The 20,232-nt window shown below is 57.3% G+C and overlaps 1 protein-coding gene across 3 annotated transcripts; it reads left to right on the top strand.

The window, feature by feature from the left end:
* The first annotated feature begins 1,421 nt into the window (after positions 1-1,421).
* MDFI (MyoD family inhibitor) lies at positions 1,422-18,801 on the top strand. 3 transcript variants are annotated; one of them, XM_023213052.2, is made up of 6 exons: positions 1,422-1,674; positions 2,535-2,770; positions 3,133-3,219; positions 10,805-10,987; positions 13,993-14,217; positions 17,859-18,801. In XM_023213052.2, the coding sequence occupies exons 3-6, from the start codon at positions 3,144-3,146 to the stop codon at positions 18,113-18,115; spliced, it is 741 nt and encodes a 246-aa protein (XP_023068820.1). In that variant the 5' UTR covers positions 1,422-1,674; positions 2,535-2,770; positions 3,133-3,143; the 3' UTR covers positions 18,116-18,801. The 3 variants fall into 3 exon arrangements, with proteins under 3 accessions (XP_023068820.1, XP_023068819.1, XP_023068821.1); XM_023213051.2 differs by lacking the exons at positions 1,422-1,674; positions 2,535-2,770 and adding an exon at positions 2,868-3,046; XM_023213053.2 differs by lacking the exons at positions 1,422-1,674; positions 2,535-2,770; positions 10,805-10,987 and adding an exon at positions 2,868-3,046.
* The last annotated feature ends 1,431 nt before the right edge of the window (positions 18,802-20,232 follow it).

The raw sequence follows: 20,232 nt of genomic DNA, 5'->3' as shown, positions 1-20,232 counted from the left end.
ATTACCTTAATCCTGGTCCTGTTTCCAATAAAACTTTATTTACAAAACAAGGCAGCTGGCCCAAAGAGCTGTAGTTTGCCCATTTGGTATATTAAAATACTGCCTTAAAATATTCCTTATCAGGCTGGGCATGGTGGCTCATGCCTATAATCTCAGCACTTTGAGAGGCCAAGGCAGGCAGATCACTTGAGGTCAGGAGTTCCAGACCAGCCTGGCCAAATGGTAAAACCCCATCTCTACTAAAGCTAAAAAAATTAGCCAGGTGTGGTGGCAAGCACCTGTAGTCCCAGCTCCTTTAATCTGGGAGGTGGAGATTGTAATGAGCTGAGACCTCACTACTGCACTCCAACCTGGCCCACAGAGCAAAATCCTGCCTCCAAAAAAAAAAAAATTCCTTATCTTGGCGTCCCCAAAATCTTGCACACCAGGTGAGTGTCTCACTTACCTCACCCCAGTCCTGGTCCTGGGCCCCAGTGTTCATCCCTCCTGAGGCTGAGAGGCAAAGGGATTTCCCCAAAGAAGTATAGTAGATGGTGGGTCTGGAATCTGAGCTCCCATGCCAGGCCTCCGGCCTGGCCATCATACCCTATCATGCTCTGAACTGGGATGTTGATTTTAATGTGTTGATTTTAAAAACTTTTTATTCGAGTATAATAGTCATACAAACAAGTGCCTGCATCATAAATGTTCAGCTTGCTGCATCCTTAGAAAATGAGCACACCTGGCCGGGCGCGGTGGCTCAAGCCTGTAATCCCAGCACTTTGGGAGGCCGAGACGGGCGGATCACGAGGTCAGGAGATCGAGACCATCCTGGCTAACACGGTGAAACCCCGTCTCTACTAAAAAATACAAAAACTAGCCGGGCGAGGTGGCGGGCGCCTGTAGTCCCAGCTACTCGGGAGGCTGAGGCAGGAGAATGGCGTGAACCCGGGAGGCGGAGCTTGCAGTGAGCTGAGATCCGGCCACAGTACTCCATCCCGGTCGACAGAGTGAGACTCTGCCTCAAGAAAAAAAAAAAAAAAAAGAAAATGAGCACACCTGTATAGCCAGCATGTGGGATTAAATTTAAAGCATAATTTACATTTCCAACAAAATAGACATTAGTACTGGGCCAGATTCTGAGGGCTTTTGAGATCAAGCAGGCGACTTGGAACCCTAAGGCTCCAGGACTGAGCTGATGCAGAGTTTAAGGGCCCTGGATTGAGACTGAGAAAGCAGGGCGAGGGGTGTAGCACTGAGGTCTGGGGTTTGGGAGGGGGCCCTATACGCGGGAAGAAAAGAAGAGAGGCGGTGAGGATTGCCTTTGGAGATGGGTGAGGCCCAGCGTGCGCGCCCAGGTAAGCAGGTAAGAATGCAGCAGCCGTCAGGCCCAGGCGCGGGCGCGTCGCGTCCGGGTGACTCAGCCCGTGCCAGGAAGGGGGAGTTGGCTCAGCTCTCCAAAGCTCCGGGACAGCAGCCGGATCCCGGCCGGCTCCCGGGGCACTAAGGCCCCCGCAGCTAGCAGCCCGGCCTGGGGGGCGGAACACTCTCTTCCCGTCCCGCCCCACCTTCCTCCCGGCCGCAACCACCCCAGCCCATCGCTAGGACGTGGCCGCGGGTGCTGAAAGCGCTGCCGGCGCCGTAGGGGCCATCCCGGTCCTGGCCCCGACGGCGCCCCGAGGACCTGCGATAGCCGTAAGTAGCGACTATGGGGGCTGGGAGAGTCCCAGAAATGCGGAGCTGGGACGCCCGGCCTCCTACGTCCCAGCTCCCCACTTCTAGACCCGGCTGGACCCCGCACTAGAAAAGGTGGCCTGGTGCCGCCGCTGCCTTCCAGTGTGCTCACTGGCCCTCGTGGCGGGGAGCCCAGACGCGGCCCCTAGGCGGCCCTAGACAAGTGTGGCCGAGACGCTGTCACCCCAGGGCGATGCCCCACCTGAGCATCATCCCACGGGTCCGCCCAGCCTCACCTGGAGAGCCGCAAGCTCCAAGGTCTTCCCCATTCTCGGGGACCAGGTTCCGGGGTCGCGCTGAGGGTCCCTGAACCCTCTCGGATTGCCTGGCAGCGGCTCCTTCCTACCACCAGGGCTCACCATCCATACGCGCCGCCCGGCTGGCCCCACCGGGAGAGGCTCCCTCCCTCCCCTTTCTCCCCGAACCCACATCTTAGAAGCCCTCGGATTCCAGTCTGGATCCCAAAGGGCTGAATTCGGAGGACCTCTCTTTGCCCCCAGAGTCGGTTTTCTGACACACATTCCCACGCACAGCTGGTAGGGGCAGGAGGGTCGGGGATGCTCTGGGCTGCTGCGGCACAGGGGAGGCTGGTTGGTCACTAACCGGATTTCCCGGACAGACAACTCTGGCGGCGTGGGCGGGTGGCCTGGGAGCCCAGATCCTGGTCCCTGGCTTAGGACCCCGGGCGGAGACTGAGGGGGTGGGCAAAAGGTGACTGAGGAACTTGATCGCGCCCATCTTTGGGGCAAAGAGATTTGGAGGCCGCAATTATTCAGACAGTTGCACGAAGTGGTTGAGGTTTCTCTCTCCTGATTTTCCAGAAACTTTTACAGACTTTGGACAGGCAAAGGAAAACGTGCAGTCCGCGGGGCTCCGGGCCTCAGAGGGCAGGGATTTGGGGAGACTGAGGCCCCGCTCCGAGAGCGCGGAGGAAGCGCGCCCAGCCTGCTTCCTGTGGGGGCTCGGGCCTCGGGCGCCCCGCGGACAGACGTGTCCGGCTCCGGGCTGGGCCAAGCCCTGCGCGGGGGAGGGGACCCGCAGAGGGGCGACTGGGAAGGCGAGGAGGGGGCGGGGAGAGGGTGGGCCAGGGAAGAGGGGAGGGGAGAGGCAGTAGGGGTGGAGCGAGGGGGGCTGGAGGGAGAGAAGGAAGAAGGAAGGGGCGAACGGCGTGAGCTGGCGCTGAAATGGGAGAAAGCAGCGAGTGAACGGGGAGGGGGCGCCAAGCGAGCACCCGGGAGCGAGCGGGACCTGGGCGGTGGCGCCCGGAGCAGGCGCGCATGGCGGGCCCCGCGAGGGGATCCGACTGGAAGAGAGCGTAGCGCGGCTCGCACCAGTGAGTGGACGTGGGAGGCGCGCATCTGCGGGGGAATCGCCCCCTGCCCGCCCCCGGCCCCGCCCGCTGAGCCCTGTTTTCCGCAGGTCCGGAGCCGATGTACCAGGTGAGCGGCCGGCGCTCCTCTGGCTGCGACGCGCCCCATGGAGCCCCCAGCGCAGCCCCGGGCCCAGGTAGGACCGGGAGTGGCGAGCGAAGCTGGACAGGGGAGGATGGGCGGTTGAAGGGGCCAGTTATTACTTCTCCCCTCCCTCCCCAGACGCGGGGAGACGACTCCGGGGAGCTTGGTGGGGGTAGGGACTAAAAGTCTGCGTTTGAGGACTTGCTCCAAGGAGAGTAGGGGGCTGGGCGAGGGAGGCAGGGCCCTGAACAGAGGCTGCGGCTGTGCCAAGTTGGCTCCAAATCCCCGCAACTCCCGACACCAGACACACACACACGCGCGCGCGCACACACACTCCGCGGTGTCTGTCTGTCCGTCTGGGATTTGTGTCTCAACCGTTTCTGCCCAATGTGTAAATATTTGTGGGGGCCTGGTGTGGGGGAGGGGGCGTTGTCTGAATCTTTCTCTACTTCCCTTCCCCCAGCTCAACCAGAGCCCAGTGCTTCCCGAAAACTTTTGTCTGCCGCGAGCGGCTGCAGGACCGGCCCCTCCCCTCTTTCTTGCCATCCCTTCTCCCTCGCCTTCCTTCCCTCTCGTGCCGGCCAGACCCGCTGCCCCTGTCCTGTGCACACATACGCACCCCAACCCAGTGTCTACAGCCCGAGTGAAATGCCCCGTCCCACGCCTGGCGCGGTCTGTAACCTACCCGCGATTCCTGGGGGAGCCTCTCAAGACAAGGACCGTTTGTGACTCCCCGAAGAGGTTTGGGATAGGGGCATCCCCTGCCCTGGTTCTCAGTCCCTTCTCCTCACTGGCCAGGTGCCTAAGCCGAAGCTCCCAAATGGAAGTCCGGGTCAGGGAGAAGTCAGGAACCTCTGGGATGTGTTCAGGGCCAGGGGAACCGCGTGCAGGAGTGTGGACCCGGCTTTCATAATTGGAATCTCCACTGTCTAAGTCGTTGCCTTCCTCCCCACCAGCCCCATTCCCCCTTTCCCATCTTTGACTCTGAATAATGAAGGTCTGCTCCTGAACCTCTGACACCAACTCCCTGCCTTGCCTTGGACAAGCTCCTTCCCTTCTCTGGCCTCAGCCTCCATATGTGTCCTCGTGGCTGTCCTGCCTGCCTGTTGGAGGAGGCCCCTCTCCGCTCCCCACCTATTTGGTATGGACGCCTAGTTGTGGAGGTGGGGGGTCCTCGAAACCAGAGTGAGGACAAGTGGAAGATGTCTGGCCAACAGCCAGCACATAGATGAGGCCAATGTGTCTGCAGCCCATCTTGGCCAAGCCTCAAATTCCCTGCAGTCTCTGTGGGGCCCCTGCAGTGGGGCCTTCTGAGGGATGAGGGCCTCCAAGAACTGGACTCCTTCAGCCCAGAGGGACAGCTGGGGGCAGGGCACTTGGAAGGGTCCTTCTCTGTGTCTGGGAACCTTCCCTGTCCCACTGGGCCTCCCTCCTGCCTCCTCCCTTCCTCAGCCTCCTGCTCTCCCGTCCTCTTACTCTTTCCAGCTTTCTCCCTCCCCTTATCCATTTTCTCTGCTCTCCCTCCACTACCTCCTTCCAAGATCCCCTTCCTTGTGGAAGCCATTCTCAACTCCAGCGCAAGAGGAGAGGGCTAACTGCACAAAACCGGGGCCAGGGTGGGCAACTGGGAGGGTTAAGCCCTGGGCTGTAACTTGAGGCCCCCCAGTGCCCCAGCAGACCCCCTCCCCAGTCTGGGCTGGGCCAGACAATGCGGCTTTCATAACTCAAGGCTTTGCTCTGCCACCGCCTTGGGAGAATGAGCATGCTGCCCAGGAAGCCCAAACCGCAGGAGACCCAGCCAAAACCCCACAGACGCCTGAATGTGAGACCAGAATCCCCCACGCTTTACTCCCTGAGTGCTGACAGAACAGCAAGGCCACAGCGCTGCCACAGGGGCCCTGCTGGCAGGACAGCCAGGGAGCAAGTCAGTCCCCTCCCTCAGCCGCCCCAGGTGCAGACAGGGCACAAGGGGACTCAGGGCAGATCTGGTAGGGGCAGGTGGCCAAGCCCCCACACCCTTGGCTCTCCTAGTGGCCTCCTCCCCACCCACCCCTGAGAGCCCCGGGAGCCTGGCTCCCTAGCCCACAGGCACATTTGTGCCCAGCACTGGGGCGCCACATTCCTGTTCATGGTTCTAAATTGAATTTCCTGGGGATTTGGAGCCTTCAGACCTAAAATAAAACCAACTTGTCCCAGCCTAACTGGCCAGCTCAGGCCCTCTTTAGTTCTCAGCTTGGTGGCCTGGGACTGTGACCATTGGATTCACATTCACCATGTGTGTATCAAAGGAGTCCACCCTCTCCGACTTTCTTGGGGGTAAGGTCCAGGTGCCACCCCTAGTCTTCAGCCCTTTCTGTCTCCTTCCCCTGACAGGGGCATTCCAAACTCCAGAAAGTACTCCCCAGTAGGCATTTACCAAGTCCCCCCTGGGGATGCAGAGATGAGTATGGACACCACTCCAAGGGAGTGAGTTGGGAGGGCTGTAGTCTGGTTGGGAAGCCAGGACTTCACTAACAAATTATAATTAACAAGAGGGGACACTGGAACTAAGTTCTCAGCAACTGGGTCAGAGAAAGCTGTCTAGAGGAAGAGGTGAAGTTTGAGCTTGGTCCAGGATGAGTTGGGTTTGGAGAGCAGGAGGGATAGGACCTTCTGGTCAACAGGAACAATATAAGCATGGGTGGACCGGTCAGAAGATCCGGCAATGGCCCACACCAAGGAGAGGCCAGTCTGCCTGAAACACGGGATCCTGGTACCTTGAGAGATTGAAGGTCCAGACTGAGGCCTTGAATGCCAAGCCAAGGAAAGATTGAAGTATGGGGTTCCAGCCACCACTCTCTGACCATATGAGGTTCTGGCCTTCCCTCTCCAGAGATGATCAGAGTTCCAAGAGGGAAGCCCAGATCCACGGTCCACAAAGACAGTGACGAGAGCTAAACTTAAGGCACCAGACAATGGAGCTCTGGAACAGGCCTCTCTCCACACCAGTCAGGGATGTTTTGGCTGGCACTCCCATGGGCACTGTCCAGGCTTGAACCCATCCCACCTGAAAGAGGTTCCCCCCTACTCCCTGTTTGTCCAGGACCACCCCTCAACTTGGTAGATGGCAGGCGGAGAGAGCCCGCAGAGTCCTCGCTGAGCGTGTGAGTCTCAGCCTTTCCTCTTGGGCTCATGCATTTCAACATGACTCTCCCCCTCCCTTCTGGGGCCGGCTGTCTTTCCAGAGCTCCAGGCATTTACCAGAATCTTATCCCGTGTCAGGAATGGGAGCGTGTTGAAGCAAAGGGGCTGTTGCCTTTCCCTATCTCCCCTTTGTAGATAGCCACCCTTGAGAGGAGGGGTACAGGGCTGTGGGCTTCTGCTCAGAGATGCCATCAGCATGTGTGGCACCCAGTGCAGATTAGAAAAAGGTGCCCCCTTGGTCAGATGGAACAGGTGTGCAGTTGGGTGAGCAGATGGCACCTACTAGGAGGGCAAGGACTTCAGCCCCATCCACTCACTCCCTTGGCAGACACCTTCTGCAGAACATGAATTGCACATCCACACAGGGGGCCTCCTTCGCCTTTGCTGGCCACCCCCTTGCCTCCTGCCCACCCCACACTTCCACCCTCCAGAAGTTTCTCCCCTGCGTATGGCTAGACAGCGGTGTCTCTTGGTTACAAAATGGAAAATTGGGCTCTTTGCCCCTCTGCTCCATCTGTTCCAAGCAGGAGCTGCTTCTCAGTCCACACCTAAGGGTCTGGGCCACCCGGGCAGTGTCTCCTCTGCAGACCAGGTCTTCCTGCAGCTGCTTCTTCCTTTTCCTTCTGCTTCCCTGTCTCTGGATACTTGGCACAGCTCCCTCTTCTGCCCTCAGTGCTGGTTTACTGGGTCCCCGCTGCAGCCCCTCCTGGCTCCGGAGTTTCTCTGTCCCTCTGTGTGTCTCCAGGTCAGGATTATTGGACTTGGTTTTCTTTCCTTCCTCATTTTTCCTCCATGGTCTGATGCCTGGTAGGCTTCCTGCAGAATGGGCCTCCTCGGGCCTCGGTCTGTACTCTGTAATTTCCTGTTCCCACCAGATCCAAGGTCACCAGCCCTGTAGGTGACTGTCAGGAGAGGCTGCTCAGAGAGCAGAGATGCTTTGGGTAAGGCGGGTGGAGATGTGAACTCCAGGCTCCTTAAACCCTCTTCCTCACCTTCCTCCCTCTCTAACACTGTGGGGAGGAGGGGGAGCAGGGCAGGGAGCAGAAGTCCAGGCTCTCTCTACCATAGGAGTCACAGTGTCACCTCTGTGAGCCCTAGTGACCTCAGCAGGAAGCCTGGGAAGTGACCAGAAGGCCTGTCATGCCCCAGCTATCATTCTAGGCTTCCCGGCCTCAACACCACCCCGGAGCATGTGGCTTCCTTGCTCACACTGTAGCGGCTCACTCCGGGGTCTTGATTCCTGCTGCTCTTCTCAAAACTCCCCCTCTGTGCTGCTGATTGGTCAAGACTCAGTGTGAGTATTGCCTGCCCCAGGAAGCCTGCTAGCCACACTCACCCATCTGGGCTAGGTGCCCGTCTTCTGTGCTTCCAGCATTCTTCCAGATGCCCCACTGTAACTCTTGCACCTCTGTGTATATAAGAGCCACCAGCCCACCCCTCCCCCTGACAGAGCACTCCGAGGCAGTGAGCTGGTCTTTCTCACTCGGGTATACCGAGTGCTTGTCCTATTGGTGGGTGCTTCACAGGTGCTTCATAAATGTTAAACCACACAGCAAAGGAAGGAAGGAAGGAGGGAGGGAGGGAGGGAAGGAGGGAGGGAGGGAAGGAAAGGGGGAGGGAGGGAGGGAGGGAGGTCAGAAGCCGAACTACTTATTAAAAAAAAAAGAAAGAGAAAGGAGGGAGGAAGGAAAGAAGAGAGGAAGGGAAGGAGGGACGGAGGGAAGAGTAGTAGGGCTGTGAGTGAAAGGCTCGTGAACAACCCCCAATGAGCATTTTCTTTCCTCCTTTAAACCGTGTGGCATGAGCATTAGGACCACTCTTTCCTTTTTTTTTTCTTTTCTTTTTTTGAGACAGAGTCTTGCTCTGTCGCCCAGGCTGGAGGGCAGTGGCGCAATCTCGGCTCACTGCAAGCTCCGCCTCCCGGGTTCACGCCATTCTCCTGCCTCAGCCTCCTGAGTAGCTGGGACTACAGGCGCTCGCCACTGCGCCCAGAAAAGTTTTTTGTATTTTTAGTAGAGACGAGGTTTCACCATGTTAGCCAGGATGGTCTCGATCTCCTGACCTTGTGATCCGCCCACCTCGGCCTCCCGAAGTGCTGGGATTACAGGTGTGAGCCACCGCGCCCGGCATTGGACCACCCTTTCCACACAAAGTAACCCAACTCTGATAACTTGCCAGGCTGGTAACTGGTGAATGCAGGGCTTGGATCTTCCGCTCCTCACTCAGGTCTTTCTGTCTCATTACACCCTGTGGGAGAGTCAGGTTCCCCAGTTCAGGGCCCAGGGCCATGGCAAGATGCCTCTGGGGGCCAGGGGCCAGAGCTAGGCAGGCCCCTGGTTTCCTGGAAATTAGGACTCTGAGCCTCCCTTTTCATGGCAACTTGGTCTTAGCCCTCAAGAGCCATATCTGAGCTGGTGTAGACCAGGCTCAGGGCTAGGAGAGGCACCATCTAGCACCAGCATCTCCACTTGCCTGCTCCCCCTCGTCCAAATCCTCTGATCACCCAAAACCCATTTGATTTCTCAATGATTAACCCAGCTACGTGGGGAGCTCTCAACAGGCCCAAAGAGCAGATGGAGCTGGAAGGAACCTACCCCTGCCTCTCTGGAGCCATGGGCCCCGGGAAAGGTTCCCAGCCGATAACTCTCCTGCCCTGCACGAATCCCAGGAGCGCCAGCCTTCCCTCCCCATCGCCCCAGCTCCTGTCTCCAGGCAAGGCCTGTGGTTTTTCCCTGGGCAGGTGAGAGCATGCCTGCTGGGCCTGCTGCTCTCTGTGCTTCCCACGTGGGGCCTCTGGGGCATCCATTACCCTGGCTGTGGGGGACCAGACCCCTTGGAACAAGGATTCCCAAGGGGTTTCTGAGGGTCATGGCCACAGAGGGCTGTGCTCTGGGCCCAGGGAGGCAGCTGGGCCACAGGATCTTCCTCTTAACATGCTTCCAACTCCCATCCCCCAGGCCTGCATGCCCAAGCCTCCACTGATCCCTCTAGTTACCTCCCTCCTCTCTTCTTTCATCTCTCATCTCCCTCTCTTCGCCTCTCCGTCCCCCCCACCCCCCGCCCCACTCTCTCCCTGTCTGTGTCAGCCCCTCACTGTTCTCTGTCATTGATTCCATTTCAATTCCCAAGACTACCCTGTGTTTCTGTGTCTCTGTCTCTGCATGTGTCTCTTTCTGGGTCTCTCTGTGGGGAGTGTGCTCTCTGGGCTTCCCTGCTGTTTCTCATCATCTCCCCAATTCCCCGTGCCTTCCTCTGTGTCACCCTGCCTCTCCCTGTGTCCCCCTGTGTCCCCCTGCCTCTCCCTGTGTCCCCCTGTGTCACCCTGCCTCTCCCTGTGCTTTTTTGGCCTCTGCATCTCTGAATCTCTTGTTTCTGTGTCTCCTTGCTCCTTCTCCCAACATGATATGTGGGGAGGGGGCAGGTGGAAGGCCACCCTCTTGAGACCTCTGTACTTCCAACTAACTGCATAGGCTGAGGTCTGATGAGAGGCCCAGGCTGCACCCTACACCCTTTCATTGCCACAGCCTGGGCCTGCCCCTGACCCCTGGCTGAGTGTGTGGAAGCTCGGACCCCTTTCTTCCTCTCTCCCTCACCTCCCATCCCCCATCCCTTTTTTCCCTGAGCCTAGGGGCCCTAGTCCTGCAGGCTGGGGAGCTGTGGGTTTGAAGATTGCTCCATTTCTGCCTCCTGCCGCCCCTGCACAGAGCCACTATAATTACATGTGGCTGCGGTTCACCTCTTCCCCAGTGCTCTGGCCGGCTCCTTGTCCCCCTCCTGACTGTAGCCCCTCCCTGCTCCTCACCCCCAGGTTCCTCTGACTCCTCTGCCATCATCCTCTCTGACCCAGTTTCTCCCCTGTCTCCCTCCACGCTCTGTATCACACAGTGCTACCTTCTCCGTCACCTCTGCCCCTGCTCCATCTCTATCTTTCTCTCCATTACTGACTTTCACGCTATTGCTGCGTCTCGCTCCCATCCCAGGCTGTCTGTCATTGGGTCGCTATGGATCTCTCTTCCGTGCCCAATCTCTTGCAGTCCGACGCTCTATCTCCCTTTACCTCTACCTCTCACTGTCCCTTTATTCTCCCTGTCACTCTCAATGCCTGTCCCTATCTGTCCATCGCTGACCATCCGTCTGTTCTCCCCTGTGTTGTGGTTCTGCCTTCTCTCCCTACTTCTCCTTATACTCTGCCATCTGTGCCCCTCCCGACACCACATGCACACGTGCACACACTCAAATGCATGCACACCCTTGCTCACTCCCAGATTGTGGTTTGGGAGCTTTCTATTTTGGAGCCTGGTGCTGTTGTCAGATAGAGTAAGGGCTGGGTAAGTGGTGCAAACAGACAAAGAATGAGGGTTCAGTGGGCATGCTGGGCTGTGGGGCGGGGCCCATGGCTGGGCAAACAGGAAGGCCCCAGGAAAATGAACCTCAGTCATCTGCTTTTTTCCTAGCCCAGACCCTATCCCTCCTTCCTGGGCTGGAGGTAGTAACAGGATCCACTCACCCTGCGGAGGCAGCGCCACAGGAGGGCTCCCTGGAGGAGGCGGCAACCCCCATGCCCCAAGGCAATGGCCCTGGCATCCCCCAGGCCCTGGACAGCACTGACCTCGATGTCCCCACAGAAGCTGTGACATGTGAGTCCTAGGGGGCCAGGACGCTGGATGGCAACATGTAGAGGTTGCACTAGGGAACTCAACCCAAATTGGTTGGCCAAAGTGGGTGCACCCACTTGGCCAGAACCTTGAGGGTTGTAGCACGGGCAGCAGAAAGGGGAAGGGCACTGTCCCTGTGCTTTCTGTCAAGGGGAAGATCTCCATTGCAAAGTGACTCGGAAGCAGGGAGTGTGGGCAGGCTCCAGGCAAAATGGCTCAGGACGGAGAGCATGCGGCTACCTGGAGAGAGGCACCCCCAGCCTCAGGAAGAGATCCGCGGGGCTGAGGTCAGGCGGGGAGCCAGAGCCTGATGCAGCTCCATCCTTCTGGGATTCAAGGGTAAAAGGAAGAAGCCCCCAGTTGCTCTGGGGCGAAAGGAACAAAATTCAGCTCCATTCTCAGGCCTGGCTTGAGTTCTCCGAGGAGGTTCTGGGAGGGAGAGAATTTTCACCTTCACCCTCAAGAACAGGAGAAGCAACAGCTGGGATCATTTTATAATTAACAAAGATTTGCCCACATCCATAGACACATTTTTACTTTCCAACTTTCTTTCCCTGAGTGGGCTCGCTTGCTCTCCTAATCAGCCTCTAGTGAGGCAGCAGGATGGCTACTGCCAAGTCCGTTTTACAGATGAGGAAACGGGCACAGAGAGCTGCCCACCCTGGTCCCAAGCTGGGAAACTCAGGTCTCCTGGCCCAGCACTCTTTGCAGTGCCTGCCTGCATGCCCAGCTGGCATGGCTGAGCTGGGAGCCTCCTCCAGCCAGGGCATCTGGGGCTAAACCGGACTCCCTGGAAGTCAGGGTTACTAATCCCGCTAGTGCATGGCCCTCAGTCTCCTCTAGCACACCCACCAGCAGAATTGAGAGAAAGAGGTCAGCGCCGTGGCCTGGAGGGCCTGGTGGGAATGGGACAGACACTCCTGTGTCTGTGAGCCCTGAGTGTTTGCTCTGTGACTCAGCCCCCACGGCCATGGCCACAGGCAAGCTCTGTGTCTGTCCACATCTCCCAGATCCCTCGGCTCACCGCACACTCCCGCCCTCTGGTCACTGTGCCCATGTTTAGGCAGAAGGGCAAGGGGCACCAAAGCTGGCCAAGGGCTCAGCCCAGTCACCCAGTGTGGCGCCAAGAGGTAGGGGCCAGATGATTCAGGCCTGGCCACTTCCCATAGCCTTAACCCTGTTTACCCAGATGCAGGCACCAGCCACACCTCTTGCTGGAGGCTCCCAGCATGGAGCCTCTCCAGAACCCTGCCTTCCACCCTCCCCCTGACCCCCCCCAACTTGTCCTCAGCTCCTTTCTCCCAATCTTCATGCCCTCCCTGCTCCACTTCCCAGCTATAGGACCTTTGGCAAGTTTTCCCCTCTCTGGGCCTCTGTTTTCTCATCTGTGAAATGGGGCCAGTAGTAAATCTATTGTGATGCCTAAAAAAGCGACTCCACCTGAAGCTTCTAGCACTGTGCCTGGTATATAGTACCTGCCTGAAACATGCACGCCACTAGTTATGAGGGTAGTGATTGTTGTGATAGCAGCAGCTAATTCCTCAGTCGCTTGTCTCCCAGCCTCTGCCCCTTTGCAGGCCTCTGCCCTCTGAGCCCCAGGTCCTAATCTCTAAGCTCATCCCATCTCTGACATTTGCTGGCTGTGTGACCTTGGGCAACTTACTGTACCTCTACCTGTCCGGGACTCAGTTTCCTCATCAGTAAAAGGCTAGCGATACTGAGGGGATCCGTGAGCAGCAAGTACTTAGAAGGGCTGGCATGCCGGAAGTACGCAGCATGCAATGTCGTGACTGCTGCCATCACTGGAAGACCCGGCCTCTTCAGCCAAGGGAGGCACCAAGGCCACCTTCCCCTCTGTTTGGGCTCCAGGGCCCCCAAGACATCTCCCTCCTACACAATTCACACACACACAGACCAAGCCTGAGAGAGATGGGGATCCAGACCCCGGCTTCTGAGGGACTGAAGTGCCCTAACTTTACAGAAGGTCCTTGGGGCCACAGGGTCCCGCCCAAGAGTCAGGACCCCTGCACAGCTGAGGGGCCCCAGAGCTCTCAGTGACCCCGCCTCATTCCCTCCTCACTCCCCGCACCATGCACAGCTCCCCTCATCTCTTGAGAACAGAACTGAGCCAGCTGGTTCTCACCCAGAACTGAACATCCCTGAGCGAGGAGCATGAAGGAACTCGGGTTTTGGGCGGTCTCCAGGGTCACCTTGCCTGCACCCCATTGATAAAGCTGAAGTTTGGTCCCTCAGCCTGCAGTGGGGACCCAGGGGTCCTGGCTTCAGGGGTCTCCTCACTGCCCTTCCTCTTGCCTTCTTCCCTCCCTCCTCTCCCAGACCTCAAGGGCCCCTCCCCAAACTCTCTGCCAGCTGACCATAGAGGCAGGATGGCGTTGGGGGTGTGGAGGGCAGAGACTTGAGTGGAGGCACCAGGAGGAAGAAGCAGGAGGTAGAGGAGCTGCAGTGAGGAGCCCCTGGATTCCAGAGCCAGGCGTTCATCTCCAAACAGATGTTTCCAATAAATCACCCAGTGCGCCAAGGGCAGTAACAGCTGGGGGCTTGGCAGAGGCCGAGGTGAAGATTAACTGCTTCACTGCTGTGCTCCCGACCCCAGCCAAACCACCCCTCTTCCCCAGCACTGCCACTGCCACCACTCTGCCAAAACTCCAGGATGGCAAGAGCAGGAGAATGGACTTCGTGTGAGGAACAAAGGAGAGGTCCAGGGCTCTGAGCCTCTGCCCTTATACGTCTGTTATTTCTGGACTGAGCACTGAACTGAGAGTCAGGAGCTAGGCCCAACTCAATTTCATGGCATGGCTCTGGACTAGTCATTTCGTCCCTCTGGGCCTCAGTTTCCCCATCTGCAGGATACAGGTCTGGCTGGGTGCTTTGGGGTGTAAGAATGAAGCAGGCAGGATTCAAGCGTAGCTCTGGGGGCTGAATGACCCCCACCCTTTTCCCATCACCCTTTCTCTTCATCTCTCCAGGCCAGCCTCAGGGGAACCCCTTGGGCTGTACCCCACTACTGCCGAATGGCTCTGGCCACCCCTCAGAGGTGGGCGGCACCAGACGGGCAGGGAATGGTGCCCTGGGTGGCCCCAAGGCCCACCGGAAGTTGCAGACACACGCATCTCTCGCCAGCCAGGGCAGCAAGAAGAGTAAGAGCAGCACCAAATCCACCGCCTCCCAGATCCCCCTCCAGGCCCAGGAAGGTAAGCACCCCATCCCATCTCTTCCTGGGAGAGGCCTCCAAAGCCGGGTTCCTCAAAGCAGGATGCACGGGCCCACGGGAGCACCTTCACCAGGCTGCTGCTTAGAAGTGCAGGATCTCAGCCTCCTTCCATGCCTACTGGATTGGAATCTCTGGTGGAGCTTAACAAGCCCTGTAATTAAGCCTGTAATCCCAGGACTTTGGGAGGCCAAGGCGGGTGGATCACCTGAGGTCAGGAGTTTGAGACCAGCCCTGCCAACGTGGTGAAACCCTTTCTCTACTAAAAATACAAAAAAAATAGCCGGGCATGGAAGGTGATGCATGATCAAATCTTAGAACCTTGCAAAGTACACCTGTTGGGTAAAGGTGTACCTGCCTTCTCAAAGCCACCTTCCCACCACCCCCCAAACCCCTCCCCATCCCTGCTTTCCCAGAGTTGCTGTGACAAGGAACGGAGCCACCTGGGTTGATCCACCTCAAGCCACTCTTTCTGGAAACAGCAATTTTCTGTTTAGGGAGGAAAAAAGAACATGTAGCAGAATAAAACGGTGCCAGGGCAGGGCTGCAAGGTGCAGTGGGAGGTCAGAGGATCCAGACACCCAGCCAGCTGATGCGTCTGCAACACAAAGATCCTCTGCAGGGCCACGGGGGCAGCCAGTCCCCTCCTCACCAGCCATCAACTGAACATGGCTAACAGCTGCCTGAGCTCAGTGATGGCCTGACCTTTACCTCAGAATGTTCCTGTGATTCCTGTTCGTGTGAAGGGACCCTGGCCTGGGCATCTGCAAAACATATTTGTACGTAACATGCTCAGAAACCTTCCCACTCCACAGATTCTGCCCAATAATTTTTTTTTTTTTTTTGAGACGGAACCTCGCTCTGTCATCCAGGCTGGAGTGCAGTGTGCAGTGGCGTGATCTCAGCTCATTGCAACCTCCTCCTCTCGGGTTCAAGCGATTCTTCTGTCTCAGCCTCCTGAGTAGCTGGGACTACAGGTGCGTCCCACCACACCCGGCTGATTTTTGTATTTTAGTAGAGACGGGGTTTCACCATACTGGCCAGCTTGCTGTCGAACTCCTAACCTCAGGTGATCCACCCGCCTCGGCCTCCCAAAGTGCTGGGATTACCGGCGTGAGCCACTGAGTCCGGTCCCAACAGTCTTATTTATGAAGGAGCCATTTATTCATTTAAAATGTCCTGGCCGGGCACGGTGGCTCAAGCCTGTAATCCCAGCACTTTGGGAGGCCGAGGCGGGTGGATCACCTGAGGTCAGGAGTTTGAGACCAGCCTTGCCAACATGGTGAAACCCTTTCTCTACTAAAAATACAAAAAAAAGAAAAAAAAAAAAAAAAAAAAGCTGGGCATGGTGGTGGGCGCCTGTAATCCTAGCTACTTGGGAGGCGGAGGTTGCAGTGAGCCAAGATCGCACCATTGCACTCCAGCCTAGACAACAAGAGCAAAACTTCGTCTCAAAGAAAAAAATCAAATGAAATGTCCTAGGCACCTGCTACATGCTGGATACCCGGTTCATAACCTCATAAAGCTCTCATAGAGACGTAGATAGATAATCGCCATACGATGTGTTAAGTGCAGTGATAAACTCACAGAAGATTATGCAAACACAGGAGGACCGCTCACACCAGCCCAGAAATCTGGGGAGGGAATCCTGGGAAGGCTTGGAGGCGATGTCTGAGCATGCCTTGAAAGACCAGAAGGAGGCTCCAGCCAGGAGAGCACAGAGCTGAGAAATGGCCAGCGTGGCTGGAGGGTGAACTGCCAAAGGTGAAACTCCTGGCAGGCAGGGGTCCTGGGAGATCCTTACCAACCAGGCAGTGAACCTAGACTATCTGGAAAGCAGTAGGGAGCCACTGAAGGGTTTACACAAGGTGGTGACCTCGTTAGATTTACATTTGAAGGTAACTGCCCTATCCAGTTTGGAGAGAGATCAGAAGACCCTAGTCCCTCCACCCAGGCATGCAGGAGAACAGGATTAGACCCTCCACAGCATAGTGAGCCTCCAAGAGGCCCCCTGGCCAGGAGAGCTGCACGCTGTGCCCCATGGCCTGGCCCCAGCACACGGAGGGCTGCAGGACATGGGCTCTAGAGCCAGCAGCCTGGATTCAAGCCCTAACTCCACCACCTGCCAGCTGGTGCCCAGCGCAGCTTCATGCATTTCTATTCGCTGAGCACCTCTATGTGCCAGGTGCTGTTCTAGGGACTTGTAATCTTTCAGTGAACAAAATGGACAAAGATGCCTGCCCTGCTGGAGCTTACATATCCGGTAGGAGGAGATGACCGTGAATATGAGGAAACAGTGTAGTACAGTGGGAGGCGACGTCCTCTGGGGGATGAAGAAGACAGTCAGGGCCGGGCAGGGAGTGTGAGGCAGAGCCAGCCGGTTGCAGTATTGAAGCGGGTGGTGGAAGGCCTCGATGAGAGGTGGCATTTGGGCAAAGAAGGAGATGAGGGAGTCAGCCGAGCATGTGCCTGTGGCAAGGTTGTTCCAGGCAGAGGAATCAGTGCCTGCATGGCCAAGGAGCAGCCAGGAGGCTGGCATGGCCAGAGCAGACTGATCCGGAGGAGAAGAGTGGGAGAAGAGAACTAAAAGGGCACAGGGATCAGACCACAGGGGGCCTCAGAGGCCACTTCAAAGACTTCAGCTTTTATCACAAGTGACATGTGAACCATGGGAGGGGTCTGAGCAGAGGAGGGCCAGGATCCAACAGATATTTCTAAAGGATCCCTCTGGCTGGCTGTGGTGTGGAGCAGAGATGCCGGGTGGCGGTGGTCAAAACCAGGGAGTGGGGACACCGGTGACAGGCTGTTGAAGATGTCCAGGTGAGAGATGAACCAGGTGGTAGGATTTTGGGTGTAGACTTAACTTCTATCTCTCTCTCTCTCTTTTTTTTTTTTTTTTTTTTTTTTTGAGACAGAGTCTAGCTCTTGTTGCCCAGGCTAGAGTGCAATGGTATGATCTTGGCTCACTGCAGCCTCCACCTCCTGGGTTCAAGCGATTCTTCTGCCTCAGCCTCCCAAGTAGCTGGGATTATAGGCGCATGCCACCACGCCCAGCTAATTTTTTGTATTTTTAATAGAAATGGGATTTTGCCATGTTGGCCAGGCTGTTCTCGAACTCCTAACCTCAGGTGATCCGCCCACCTCGGCCTCCCAAAGTGCTGGGATTACAGGCGTGAGCCCCTGGGCCCAGCTGACTTCTCTTAACCTCAGTCTCTTCATCTGTAGAGTGGGGCTAGTAATAGCCCCTGCCCCATAAAGTCGTTGGAGGCCTAAATGAATCTAATTCATGCACAGCACTCAGAACAGTGCCTAGAACATGAATCACTCCATATGTTGATTAAATAAATAAACAGAGGGTGGCTAAGAGCAAGGATGATCCAGACTGCCTGGGCTGGACCCCTGCTCTGATGTGCTTAACTGTCTGTGCCTCGGGGTCATCACCTAGAAAACGGAGCTGTGGGGACAGATACGTGAGCTTCATGCATGCCGAGTGCTTGGCATGGGCAGGGACACAGTGAGCACTCAGCGTCCCTGCCGCTGCCGCTGCCGCTGCTGCTGGGCCCCCACACCCCCGGCTATTTCACATACGCCCACCCCTCCCCGTCTCCACCGCCCACCCCGCAGACTGCTGTGTCCACTGCATCCTGTCCTGCCTGTTCTGCGAGTTCCTGACGCTGTGCAACATCGTCCTGGACTGCGCCACCTGCGGCTCCTGCAGCTCAGAGGACTCATGCCTCTGCTGCTGCTGCTGCGGCTCCGGTGAGTGTGCTGACTGCGACCTGCCCTGCGACCTGGACTGTGGCATCCTGGATGCCTGCTGCGAGTCCGCGGACTGCCTGGAGATCTGCATGGAGTGCTGTGGGCTCTGCTTCTCCTCGTGAGCCTCTGTTGGGGGCTGGGCCAGCCAGGCACCCCTGTAGATTCCAGCAGGGTCCCTCTGGGGCCAGGCCCAGGACTGTCACACAAGGCTTGAGAAGCCCCTCTCCCTGGTCCTCTCCCACTCATCCATGTCCTCTCAGAACCCCAGCCTTGAAAATGGTGAGGGGGACACTTGGAGAGGCCACCTCCTCAGCCGTGGGTGGTGGGCCCATGGTAGAGAAGCCTGAACTCTTTACTGGGTTACCAGGCACATACATTACCAAGGACCTGACAGGACAACCTAGGGGCAGGGCTGCGGTGGGGGCCGCAGGGGGCAACCAGGGCTGCGGAACACTGTGAAAGTTACTTTGGGGAGGGCGGGCCGGTGGGGCCGTGGCTCTCTACGTCTCCCCGCTCCTGGTGCCCGCCTCTCTCCTCCACCGCCTCTCTCCTCCACCCTGGGGCTTAGAGGACAGCAAAATGTGAAAAGAGACGCCCCACCCACCTTCGGCCAGCCCTTTCCAGTCTCCTTTCCTGGGCTTTTGTGGGGGCCTAACCCACGCAGTGACCCCAGAGGGCAGGGCTGGGCGAGAGCCTGGGGTGGGGCGGGAGGGGAACAGTATGGAAAAAGACTGGAAGGGGAGAGGGAGGGAAGGGAGGGAGGGTCTGTTCTATTTGTTGCTGTAAATAAAGGTATTTGTCCATCTCAGATTTCCTCGGGACTCATGACTAATTGCCATGGACCCTGACTCTCAAAAGCAAACGCCCCCTACCACCCCTAAAAAGCACCCACATGGACAAGGCTGCCCTGCCCTCTGGGGGCCCTGCCTCTTCTGCTTTCCTTACCCCAGAAACTGCCCTGCGCTTCATGTTCCCCTCCCTTCTTCATGTTTCCCACTAAGGGAAGAAGGTTAAGGGGGTACCGTCTCCCACGGTTATTTCCCTCTTCCCACCTAAGGGAGGGGAAGCCCAGACAGGGAAGAGTTAACCTCGGCATGGAATTAATTAACAGCAGATGTGTTCGGGTTTTGGTTAATTAATCTCCTGCTGACTCCAGCTTCTCCAGTTCTTCCCCCATGAAGTCGCTCCAAGGTGTAGGTGACGCTCCAAGGTGTAGGTGACGCCCATGTCAGTGCCAGAGGGATGCCTGGGAGGGGCTACTCTAGGCCTGGGGCAGCCCAAGCTTGCCCTTGGGCTTCACTGGAGGCCCGGTGGGGGTCACACACCCATCCTCAGGCATCCCCCTATTGCCAGGGCTCTGAGAAAGAAGGAAGCCTTGTCAGGACTGCAGGGGCCCCTACGGCCATCTGTGGGGCGGCCTTGGTGTGCAGAGGGAGGGCCCTGAGAAGCGATGGCGGCTGTGAGGGCCTCAGGGCCGCAATGGGGGCAGCTGGACCCCGATGTAGGGGCCGGCTGGACCAGCACCCCGCACGCACATCCTGGACCTGGAGGAGGCCAGGAGAGGTCCAAGGGGCATGAGAGGCTCTGAGACAGTTAGGGCAACTTGGAGAACACTCAGCTGATGAAGGCCTTGAGACGGGGGCCCCAGGGGTATTGGTGGGCACTGCTTCCAGGAATGAAGGCTTGGAGTGGCTCCAAGGGATTCTGGAAGGAAGGAGGGGAGACTGGGGAAAAGGGCCAGATGAAATCCAAACTCTCTTAAGGAATGTCACAGGAAGGAGCAGCCCATGGCCTTGGGAGTGGGTTTCTTGCAGCAGGAGGAGGAGGTTCTAAGAGGCAACGAGAGAACTAGCCCCCCCCCACCCCCTCCCCACTCCATCCCCACTCACACACGCCCCACTTCACCATCTTCAAGGTTTTCTGACCTCTGAGAGCACACAAGAAGCTCAGGACACAGAGAGGAAGGGATCTGCCTGGGATCTCACAATTAAGCTGGGAGAGGGGCCCCCAGGCCCCCTCACAGCACTCGTGTATCTATTTGTGTGTATTTTAATATTTTTTTTTAGTTATTGCCTGCCCAAGGTACAGAAGGTTTGAAAGTCTAATCTGTGCACACACAAGCATTTACATGTATGAGTTTTCTTTTTTTACAAAAATGTGAGGATCCTGTACACACTGTCCTGTACCCTGTTTTTCCCACCTGGCCATATCTTGGGGAGCTTCCTTCCCAGCACACGGA

Source organism: Piliocolobus tephrosceles, chromosome 5 (genome assembly GCF_002776525.5).
Source record: "Piliocolobus tephrosceles isolate RC106 chromosome 5, ASM277652v3, whole genome shotgun sequence".
In the NCBI taxonomy this organism is placed as follows: Eukaryota; Metazoa; Chordata; class Mammalia; order Primates; family Cercopithecidae; genus Piliocolobus; species Piliocolobus tephrosceles.
This window is presented reverse-complemented; position numbering and strand designations above follow the sequence as displayed.